This window comes from Drosophila ananassae, chromosome 3R (assembly GCF_017639315.1).
Source record: "Drosophila ananassae strain 14024-0371.13 chromosome 3R, ASM1763931v2, whole genome shotgun sequence".
Lineage (NCBI taxonomy): Eukaryota > Metazoa > Arthropoda > Insecta > Diptera > Drosophilidae > Drosophila > Drosophila ananassae.
Window position 1 is genome coordinate 7,983,426 of NC_057930.1, and position 11,647 is coordinate 7,995,072.

Genomic DNA, 11,647 nt, shown 5'->3' on the forward strand with positions numbered 1-11,647 from the left:
TTTATCGGTGACTGTACCACACACACACACACACACACAGACAGACACAAGCTCACACGTACGGAGCATTCAGACTCTCATGCATTCATGCATGGCAGAGTCCCAGTCGGTGGAGGAGCAACTGGAACGGCAAGACGGTGGGCCTCCTCCGCTTTCGGGCCATGTGCCTGTAATTAAAACAACTTTTCCCCTGCGCTGGCATCTTATTTTTTCCAGCCTGCTCTTTTTTGCTCATCAAGTGTGCGCCGTAAAATCTCTGGTTGTCTTCCTGCATCATTGTCCATAACAATAAGAAAGTATCGGATTCCCCGCCGCCACCCGGAGGGTCGTTAGGCTTTACGACCAGTCACCCAGACATAGGCGTCCCAAAAGATATAAGCACTGAGAGAAAATTGGCTGCCTAGATTACTTTTCAAATAAATACTTGATTTTAGTAAAATTTGAATGATGTTATTCGAATCTTTTTCATTTAATTTTAAAGAAATTCTTTTTAAGTAAGATTATGTAAGATAAGAAAAGTGAGATCCATTTTCCCCAGTGTATGTGGACATGTGTGAAATCCGTGATGGCCATTTCGGCTTTCATGGCTCGTGGTTGGCATCGTTCTGTTTGCGCCGCTCCCAGGTGCTGCAGCACTGTGTGGGCTTAAAATTAAATTATTGGTTTATTTATGCTGCGAAATGGTCATCAAATCGAGGTTGTGATTGCAGATAAAGCGGAAAATGGCATTTCGTGAGGATGGGATGGGCATAAAAAAAATGCAGGTCTAGGATATTTTTCCACGGAAATACTTTAAGGGGCCTTCGGGCAGACTCTGTTCTTTTGTTTGACTTATTAAAGCCAACAAGGTGAAACAAAAACACTGCAGCACTATTGACTTAATATGTTGATTTTATAAAATAAACAACAGGGAGAGAAAATACTTTAAATGTTTTCTTCAATAAACAATCATTATTTGTCAAATAAATACAAAGCTGCGGGCTGAAACGGATTAAAAAAAAATTTTTTAGAGCAGGTTTTTAATTTCTCTATAATTGATCTGAAATATGGTTGTTTTTCTGAGTTATAATAGATATATCTTACATAGAAAAGCTGGAATTTAATTTTAAAATGTCTTTTAGAGCCACCATTGTTTGTTGTCGCCAACAAAAGCGAATTCATAAAGCTCTGCCGCTGTTTGTTTAGTGTAGAAGTCATCCTAAGTTATTTAGCCAAAGGACAAAGTCAATTTCCAGCTCCGTTCACTTCAACTAGAGTGCGACAATTGAAAAAGCAATTTGCGAGAGGTGCTTTGTTCCTGGATTTTCACTTTTGATCACAGAACCCTAAACACTTTAGTGTCCGCGTGTCCTCCCCGTCCGACAGTCATTAATTTGTCGCTAAAGGACTCACAACCCCAATCTGCGGGCGTTCACCAACACAGTTCAAAGTATCGACAACAGAATAACAGAACCGCAACAACGGCGAGTAAGATGATGGGGAAAAAAAGGAGAAACTTTCGCAACAAATGTCCAAAAGCCACTTAACGGCGAATTAGAGCGCAACAACAACAACTGCCAGAGGCGGTGTAGGGGGGCGGGGCCAAAGCAGCGACAACAACTAACTAACAAAAAAGTACAGTTAACGCTAAAAGGATACGGCAAACTTTTCAAGCGTGTAGACTAACAACTTTCTATGCAAGCCCCAAGCCCCCTCTGTCCGCGCTGGTTATCCTGCAATGGACCAGCGAAAACCGCAGGATGCCAGGAATAAAGCATCCACTCTGTCCCAAACCCCACAACCCGTCCACTTCCAGGGCTTGCCAAGTACAGTTGTGTACGCAGTTAATTGATGATGTCCCATCAAATTGTAACAAGTTTCGGCTTTCGGCCAAACAAATTGTAGCCTAGTTTTGGCTTATTTTTGGGGTAACGCCGAGAGAGTGTCACCGACAGAGACGGAATTAATTGTCGCTGCGAGCATTTGCATTTCAAACACGAACAGAGCTGTCCTGCTAAAAATTGCATAACAAAGTGCGGACCACCATCATCATTTAGCTTGCAAATTGCTTTTCGGCAGCGGACACTCTTTCCATCCTTCCATCCGTCCGACAAGTCCTCATCATCCTGCCATATCGTTGGCAATTTGTCAGCGTTGTCATGCAAGGGCTCGTCCTTTTTTCTGTGCGGCTGTGAGTGGGCTGGAAAAGTGCGATGTGGCAAAGTTTAATTAAGTTTTGCGGTTCCGATTAAATATGTATAAATATTAATAAACAAAGTGCGTGACTCTCCATGAGAAATGCGCGAAGTGCGGAAATTAGGATGGCGAGGGGAGGCACTAAGGATGTGGGGCAATCATTCACCCCACTAGCCACGAAAAGTAAACTTGGCGAGGCCTTCAGGGCTCATTAAACACAACTTAAACTATCAATCATGGCTGTTTTGCTGACTCGGTGGCCTCTTATTTTTTTCGATCCTCAATTAATCAGCCAGAGACAGGCCTGCTTCCAAAGAACCCAGAAAAGCTGAAACTAGCTGAAGAGATTGCACAGGATATAGCTTAGAAGAGTTGCTTTTTATAAGAAAATAAATTCAAATGGCATTTGTTTCGAAAGATTCTACCTCAACGTCAGAATTCTACACCCATTCTTGTCTTTTAATCTACTTGATGAAACTACTTGGGGAAAATAAAGTTTAATTGCTCTATCAGGCGAAAAGTTTTGTCAATTAGCAGGTGCAGATTAGTAGAAGGATAATCATGTGTTTCAGAAAATTCGCGGAAAGACGTTTGTTTCGAACTTGGGGTCGTCTAATGAGCGCTGCCTGCAGCCGCAAACAACTTGTACCCCAACCAGAGGAAAGAGACAGCAATGCGGACATGAAAAGAGACAGAGGGGTGGTGACAAATCCAGCAGGATAGCTGCTGCAGAAGGATAACTTGGTCTGCTGCAAATCAAATATGCAAATATGTACACATAGCAGCCAGAACGAGGCCAACGAGCAGAGTTCGGTAAACCATTTTGCGAGAAGGTGGGGAACGCTTAAAAAAAATGGTAGACAAGTTTTTGATAGCAGGAAATTTGCAATTTCTGGCATTAAATTTCCGCCTCAACATTTATGCCATCGGTAGCCGGAGGAGGAGCAGGCCCAAGCGGGTTTATGCCTCAGCATTACCCAGCTTCTCTGGGCCATGTGTGCCTGTAATTATCGAGGTGAGCACTTGGCATTATGGGCTTAAGTTCCTTCCAAAAAGCCCAGACCCTGCGCCAAGGACGTGCGTGCCGGGAATGGAAAATCGTCAAGAGTTTTACATTTTGAGTTTCTGTGTCTTCGATTTCTCCGCACTCCCAGCTCACTGAAATTGTGGTTGTTTTGGGGATTGCCTTTCGATTGTCCCGATTGGTTTTAAAGGCGAATGACTTTAGCAGCGGCTTTCTGTATCCTTCGTCCCCAATTCCTCTCTCCAAGGTCTGCACATAAAATACGTGCATAGAGATCCTAGCTTGTTGGAATTTGCATTGATTTTGGGAATATCCTTCTGTGATTTCCATGCTTTTGCTTTTCCAAATCGAATTTGCTTAGAAAATTGCTTAGAGGTATAAAAAGTATTTAGATGAAATTGCCACAAGTCCTTCCGACGCCAGTATCGCTTCTGTATCTGATTTGTTTATTGAATAAGGTGCAAGAATAAGCATTTTCGTTAATATTTCATTTGACAGGCACGGATGTGCCGTAAAAATCTGCCTTAAAACAAGACTTCTTTAAGAGTTTCCTGCTCTTGTTTACCTTTATGTTCAGACTTTGTTGACCTATTATCAGTTTATTTATGTATATTTCTCGGAAATGACCTCGCCAGCTGAGCCCGTTATTTGTCAGATGCCATTCAGAATATCTTTTCGCATAAATATCCTTGCGGACCGCACTTGTCACACGTCATTTGATTTGCTACTTTTGAAATGAACAAAAAACCAGCAACAATTCCATGGCCCAACCTGGGGCAAACTTTGACAAACACTTGACGACGACGTCGAGAACTCTGAATCGAGAACTGAGAAGAGCTCGGCTCAAGTGTTTTTTGCACAATTTCTTTTCAATTCAACGAAAGTGGACCGGCCGGAGGAGGCCCAACTAGCCCCCGGCCCCCGCCCCCGTGGAAACCCTTTTCCATGCTAAACATTTTTTGTGCTGCTTTTTGTTTTAAGGTTTTCATCCTCGTCATCGGGCTCTGTGTAGTTTTGTATGCATAGAACTTGCGGCTTTTGCCGGTCCAGGCTACGGGCCCCGACCCCGGGACTCATAGACATCCTAGACGTAGCGTGGGCGTGGGCCTGGGAGTGGGTGGGGGTGGGGGGACTCTTGGTGTGGAAAAGATTTTGTCTTTTAGCCTGATTTGTTATTCATGAAAAGGCAGGAGCATCAGGCCAGGCCTGAGGCCAAAAGAATGCCAGCGAGCCAAGGAAATGGTTAAGAAAATGCCGAGCACACTTTTGTGGCGAGCCAAAGAAATGGAAGGATGTTGGCTGGTGCATAATAAAGATGTTTGTTAGTGGAAACATCAGAGGTGGCGGATGAAAGGGGTGTCGAGCCAGCCTTCTTTGAGTGGATCATTTAAAGGACCTTCTTTTGGGGCCATTTCCGCAGCAACGATTAGCGCTCTGTGCAATTTGGTCATATCACTAGGACAGATTGAGTTTTTAGGATTCCAACCTGTCGTTCGCACCGATTGCAAAAGTAAACAGTGGCCAGTCAGTCATTCTTGACTTTGATTTTAGCAATTCATTGCACAATTCCAGGTTCTTTGCTTTTGATTCGAAATCAGTCCTGACTTGCAGTTTACTCAACGTGACAAAGTTTCAATTACATGGGGAATCAGCATAAGCTTGAGGAAATTCTTGTTTACTAAGCTGGAGATTTGCTCGGCTCATTCTTTTTCATAAGCATGCAAATACATCTCCTCGAGACAACCTAATCAAATGCATCCACATCCATTAAGTGTAACAACAGCACGGACAAGCACGGAATTTGCATATCCCACATGCAATTTATTTATGCTAAACAGAAGAACAAACAACGACAGCGGTATTTTATGCATATTTCCAGCTGCAAGCACCTGAAAAATATGCAATGGACAGCTAAATAATGCGCATTAAAATGCAATTAGCTGGAAGAACACAAAGCCCCAGTGCAGGCGCACACACAAATACCCGTACAGGTGCCGGGGCCGGAGCCGGTGACGGGGACCACACATGCAAATTCTGGGAGGAAGACCCTCAAAGTTGTGTCTGCAGAGCTTCAAGTGCCATTTGGGCTTCTGCGCGGGTCGGTCTGTTTTTCTTGCTGTGGCGCCTAAAAGTGTGCTAAATTTAGCAGAAGGCCGCGACAACACACATACACTCACGTACTTATCCTCACGAGCGTGTGAGTAGGGGTTTGTCAGTGAAATGAGCTAGAAATTAGTTTATGACGAAGGTCGTCCAGAGCAACATTTTCTATTCATCCCATTAGCAAAATCGCTTGGACAAAAAGCTATGGAAAATTATAATAAATTACAGAGACTGAAGATTGACTGAAATATAGTTTGGGATGAAATGGGTGGTTAATAAACTCCTTGTGAGAGTCAAAGACAAAAGTTTTCATTGAATTATAATGGCATATTCTTTGTAATTCCGTGTCAATAAGCCACCATTGCAATATTTGCATAAAAGATATGACGCCATAGAATTTTTGATAATTTTTCCTTTAGGACGTCCCCCACCCCTGTGTCATTTGTTTATAAACAATTATAATAGGCTTGAAATGAAATTTTAGGCTTTTCATTTTTGTCACATGCGCGCCGGAGATAAACAATGCTGGAACAGGGGGCTGGGGCTGAGATAAACGCAAACACACACAGATGCAAATTGACATGTGGCTGACGCATTTTGTTTACCCAAGTTGAATATGAAATTTGTGGAGGGTGTGTGGTGGTGTGGGTGTGGGTGTGGGTGTGGGCAAGGGGTTTTCAGTTGAGCTCTCGGCTTACTGAAAACAGGGAATTCTAATTTCGTTGCCGCTGGATCTAAGCTATCTCTGCTTTTAAATGACAGCACCACCTTCTGCCTCGCCTGCCACGGCTGCCATCGATAAATAATGCTTTTTGTAGCATGCTTCCAGGCGCTTAAGATTGCGTGCGATTGTATATGTACAATTTACATACACTATGGGCCATACAGTATATACCATAGACATTTGCGTGTGTTTGCGGTTGTCATAAATCAACATTTACATCGTGTTTATGTTTTTTATGCAGCTGACAGGCCGGAAAAGGTAGCAACTTACAAAGGTAGAAAGCAATCGTGCCTGAATGTTTTGTCAGCCTGAAAGGAAAGGGGCGGTCGGAGTCCTAAATGTCGGTTCGGCATTTAATTATAGATTGGGCGTCCGTCGCGCCGGTGAGTCCCCCTTAGATTGATGTGGGTGGATTAGAGCTTTGAATGGAAATTTTATTCCTCGAGATAGAACAAATTACTTCATTAATCGAAATCAGGACCGTGAACTTAATGTTGATTCAGGGTGATTTAGACTCAATGCCAATTACAATAAAATTTCGTTTTCGATTCGTACAATTTCCCTGTCAATTATTGGTTTCGTGCGGTTTCAGGGGACTATTGTTGGCAGCAGTTATTGAAACTTAATTACTCCACGTGTTTCCGACTAATTTGATTTAATTTTGGCCTTGCTGTAGTTACTTGCATTGCATTTGATGAAAATTACTAGCATCGCTAGCATTATTAACAATCAATAATGCACAGAGCCAAGGAATTTAATTATTTTATGTCCATCTGTGACTTAAATCTCCTGCCGCCTCAACGGATAACTCATCTCTGACTTCCATGAAACATTCATTTATCTGGCCCTAAAAGCAAAATGTTGTTATGTTCTTGATGCCGGGAAGTACATCCAAATGACTTTGCATTCGGTCTACAGTCTAGAGGGCTCTTACAATTATTGAGGCCAGAGGAGCAGTTAAGCAGAGCTCCAATTCCATTTCGCCCGTGGAGCCTGTATCTACACATGTGTATGTGAACTCAACCGGCGGCAGAAATCGGGGTGGGCAACGGGAGGACTTTCAATTAGCACATAAAAGCCCAGCGTGGTCCACATGGCCATGCGGGTTGCGGCTTGATGGCGGAAACGACTTGGCTCCGCTGCTCCACGTCCTAAATTAACAAGCTGCTGAATTAGTTTTCAATGTGTTTCTGCCGCTGAATGGCAGTTTTGTGAGCACTCAACCTGCGTGCGCCTTCGCCGCTCCATCTACTCGCAGGCTTCTCGATGTTCGACGGCGCTGAGGCACTCAAATTAAATGCAGATGTCGAATAAAAGTTTTTTATGTCCCTCTGGCATTTCGTCTACTCTTATTTACATTACCATCAACCACTTGTGTTATGAGAAAAGTTGCCCGAAACAAGGGAAACTCATCACAGATGCTAATGATGTCATAGCCAGCTTCCAGGAAAGCTAAAACACATCGGTCTAGCTCATGACTAGTTTTTAGCCGCTATTCAATGATATTTCAGTAGTCCTAACGATCGTAATAATTTTAATTACATTTCATAAAAAAGAACAATTAGCAAACACTCCTTAATCTTCTTACGGATTTAAGAAGTTTGTTTTTTCTTGTTTTCGTTGAAAGACCCTTTTTACTGTTCATTTGATATTCCCATCTAATGCTCTCATTAAAATTGAATAACGAGAAACCAAGTTTTTCGATAAGGACCGGCCTCAATAACCTTGGGGTCAGAACGGGGTTCTGGCCAAATTTACTTTTCGGTTGCCAAAGATCCAACGTCATCATAACAACTTTGTTTACTGCGCTTCGACCTGGCCTTGACTGCCGAACCGAATCTCGGGCCATGAAAAACCCTTGGCCTTTGTTTACCCCTAAAAAATAGAAGGAAGACCGAAAAGAATATTTCTAAGCTCTGTGGATTTTCATTTCTATGCTGGTGTGTGTACGTGTGTGTGTGTGAGAGCATGTTTTCCCGGCTGCACAGGCTGAAACCGCAAAGTCATAAGCCCATTAGCCAAGCCAGAATCGGGGGCATGAGACATCGGAGGCATTGGCATTGTTTTAGGCAGTCCTTCGTGGGACATATCCCCCGACCCACGGCATGACATTGCCTTTTGCTCTGTTGATGCGGAAAATGAGCAGGGAAATAGAGGAAATCCAGCACACAAACCTACCTCGAACACACCCACTCTGGCATGGGGATAACGACACCGACCCAACAAGGACATCGCTGCCACCGACAAGGTCTTGTTAGGTTAAATTATGCATATACGCCACGCCCCCCATTACCCAGTCGTGAGTATAAGGCGGGGGGCTGCACACCTTGGCATTTGATAATTGAGACCGACTGCCAAGCAATCAGTCAAAAGGGGTTTCGGGTTGGTACAATCAAAACTAATGATTGCAAATACACACTGAACACAAGCCACATGAAAATCAAATCATTAAATTTAATGGAACATCAAAGCAGCCACAAAATGTGTAAAGAAATTTTGCGGTCAAATGGAAGTGCAGAGACATCCAGAGTTTTGCTTTTAATGGCAATAAGGGGCAGCAGCTGCAAGAAACCAAAAGAACACATTAGTTCAATAAATAAAGCCGCAAAATGTTTTGCTGGCTCTGAACTATGCAATCGCCTGCTCGGAAATTGTGAGAGAAGTCCCGAGAAATGGACGTTGCGAGTATTTATGGGAAGTGGGCACAGCGCCTCGGGCGTTTAAGATTCGACCAGCAACAAAGATCAACATTTGGTTTTTCCCGCAAACACCGGTCAATCGAAAAAACAAATTGTTGTGTGAACAGATGAGCCACTCTTTAAATTCTTGTTAGTCTTTAGCAGTAATTAGGATTTAAAAGAGTGTACTAATAGAATAGTTTTAAAAGTGAGTGCTTTTAAGCTCTAAGTGATTTTTAAAACTTTTTCGTTAGAAAGGATGTTTTTCTTCTTCTGCTTTTAATTCAACAACTTTTTCAAACTATTATTAACAGAACAGCAGTGAGGAGCTTTATTTATATCTGTAATCCCTAAAGGCCAACTTCCAAGTGAGAAAGAGAAACGCCCAAATTGAAATGCTGTCCTTCAGATTGTCTATTCTGGAGCTGTCCCGACTGCTTGCCACCGCTGCTAGGCAGGACTCACTTTAAATAAAAAATTCGTGAATATTTGCAACGAAATAAGAAAATCCCCGAAATGTTCTGTCTTGAGAATAGAGAAAGAGATAGGGAAAACGTAATAAAAACAGCGAAACAATGGGGCAGGGGGAGCAGAGCCAGTCAGACAGGCAGAGAGACAGAAAATAAAGTGAGAGACAAATGCAAACGACGGGGCAACCATTTTTATGGCCCAAAGGATAAGCGTATTACAACAAAAACGAAACAACAGAGCAGGCAACAGCGCTGAAAATTTATATGCTAACGGCTTGGAGGGAAAAGGGAGAGGGCAGGATCTAAGTAGGGCGACTGTTAGTTTTCTTGGCGCGTGCAAAGTGTTCAAACATTTTTAATGTCCATCTGCGTGCGGATTAGCATAAAATCTGCTGTCCTCAGCCATTCGGAACCGAGTTCGAACCCGGGACCGTCCCTTTAAAACCTTTTTTTCTGCCGGACGTGAGGTATAAGTTTATGTCCGCTTAGCTTTAAGGGTTGATGGGCTTCCCCTTTTGTGTTTATACCTTTAAGAATGTCTTGATTTTTAACTACGGGCAGGGAAACTGGTAGCTTATTTATTTTACGAGCTTTAAAGTATGAGATTACCAAATGAAACTGTTTCCTACATTTATGTTTTGGGATAAAATATATCCTAGTGTTATAAGTTTACCTTTTTCCACTAAATACAACTTTATATGGCTTACCCCATAAAAAGTTTCAGAATCATAAATAACATTGCAGAACTTCCAACGGTGCGTATGATTAATTTCGAGGAACATATTAATCATACGCACCGTTGTTCGATGAAGAGCTTGACTGTTTGCCTTAAAGTGAAAAAATTGAAAGAAATTGTAGACCGATTTAAAAAGCAGATGGCAATTGAAAAAAAAAAGCTATTAATCACTATCAATAAATTCAAAATCAATAAATCAATAAATTAAATAAAACATTGTTCACATTCAATATTATTTTCTAAAAATCACATTCTTTTTGTTTTGCAGAATGCGTTCGTTCATCGAGGAGAACGAGAAGAACGATCCATTGATCAACGCGCCGGATAAAAAGAACAATCCGTGGGCCGAAAAAGGCAAATGCGTTATCATGTAATATTATCGTAAACCACAGAAATACCGCCATAACTATGATAACCAGCCAAACAACAATAATGCAACCCATTCCACGACTCATACCACTACAACAACAACAGCAACAACTGGTCAATACAATTATGATAACCCACAACAACAACAGCAACAACAAAATCAACAACAACATAGATTTGAGACCCCCAACCGATGTAGCAGTCAAGTTTCGGGAAGGGGCGATGATTCCCTAGATCTAGTGCCGGTAGAGATGCAGCACTATAACAACAACTACTACTACTACTACAACTACAATCTGAGCTACGAGCCGCCGGGCGAACGCTGGGCGGTGGGCGTCGGCAGCGGGATAGGCGGGAGCAGTCGGTTGCAGCAGCTGAAGCGAAGGACACGGTACGAGCTGCAGCAATGGCCGCTGCTCATGCAACTGCTGCTGTTTGTCCTGTGGCTGAATGCCAAGTTCTGGCAGTTGGTCAACGAGCAGGTGACCTACCGACGCCGGAGGTGGCATTGAGGGAACGAGAAGGAGGAGCAAGAACTATTGCGACGACGGGTGTTGCTGGGTATGAGTTCGATCTAGCTTAAGTTGTGAAAATTATGCCCACACTCTTTCAAATCTCATCTCAATAAAAATAATCAAAATGCGCTGCGTAGTGGAAGCAGTGCAACCACAGCCAAAGAAAACATCTGTGTGAACTTAGCCAGCCGAACTTAGCAGAACAACAGCAGAACATCCAGAACAAGGAGTACTCGACACTCGCTACTACTCGAACAACTGGAGTACTCAACACTCGCTACTCGTTATTTGTTTTCTTGTTACTCGCTACTCGATTCTTTCTCACGAAATCGTCTCATCATCGTTCGCTATCCATCGTTGTCGATCTATCGTCGTTTCTCTCTCGTCGTTTTTATACTCGTCTCTTACTTCTCGCTAGTTCATCACTCTACGTTCTTTCTAGCTATCGTTCTTAGTCGTTTTTGCATGCCATTCATTCTTAGAAATTTCCTTTCAATATCGCTATGTTTTCTTTGCACCCACAACATCATCATCACCAGTGCAATCATCATCACCATCAACCACACATCCCATGCCCATTACTCCAATCCCACCCGAACCGTAAACCAAGCCAAAACTCAAACCAAAGCAAATCACACTCGGTAGTTGACAGCGCTAACTTGATCATATCAGTCACATGAAAATAGAAATGAGCGTAAAGCCTCGATAAATGTAACCCACCCATCATCTGTAGAGTCAACCAGAAGCCTTAGAAGCGCCCAGAAAAAACCCAAGGGAAACCAAAAGATCTTAACACTTTTAATCAAGGTTTCTCCTTCAAAGCTTGCCTAAGAAACTATTCTTCAAAATGGAA

At 42.7% G+C, this 11,647-nt stretch overlaps 1 protein-coding gene across 1 annotated transcript in view; it reads left to right on the forward strand.

Annotated features, from left to right (window-relative positions):
- The window catches only part of LOC6505367, a 35,867-nt gene extending 24,906 nt beyond the window's left edge, over positions 1 to 10,961 (forward strand). The window contains 1 exon segment of the mRNA XM_044716020.1: positions 10,179 to 10,961. Coding sequence (XP_044571955.1) covers positions 10,179 to 10,791 — 613 coding nt within the window. The 3' untranslated portion in view covers positions 10,792 to 10,961.
- Positions 10,962 to 11,647: the final 686 nt, after the last annotated feature.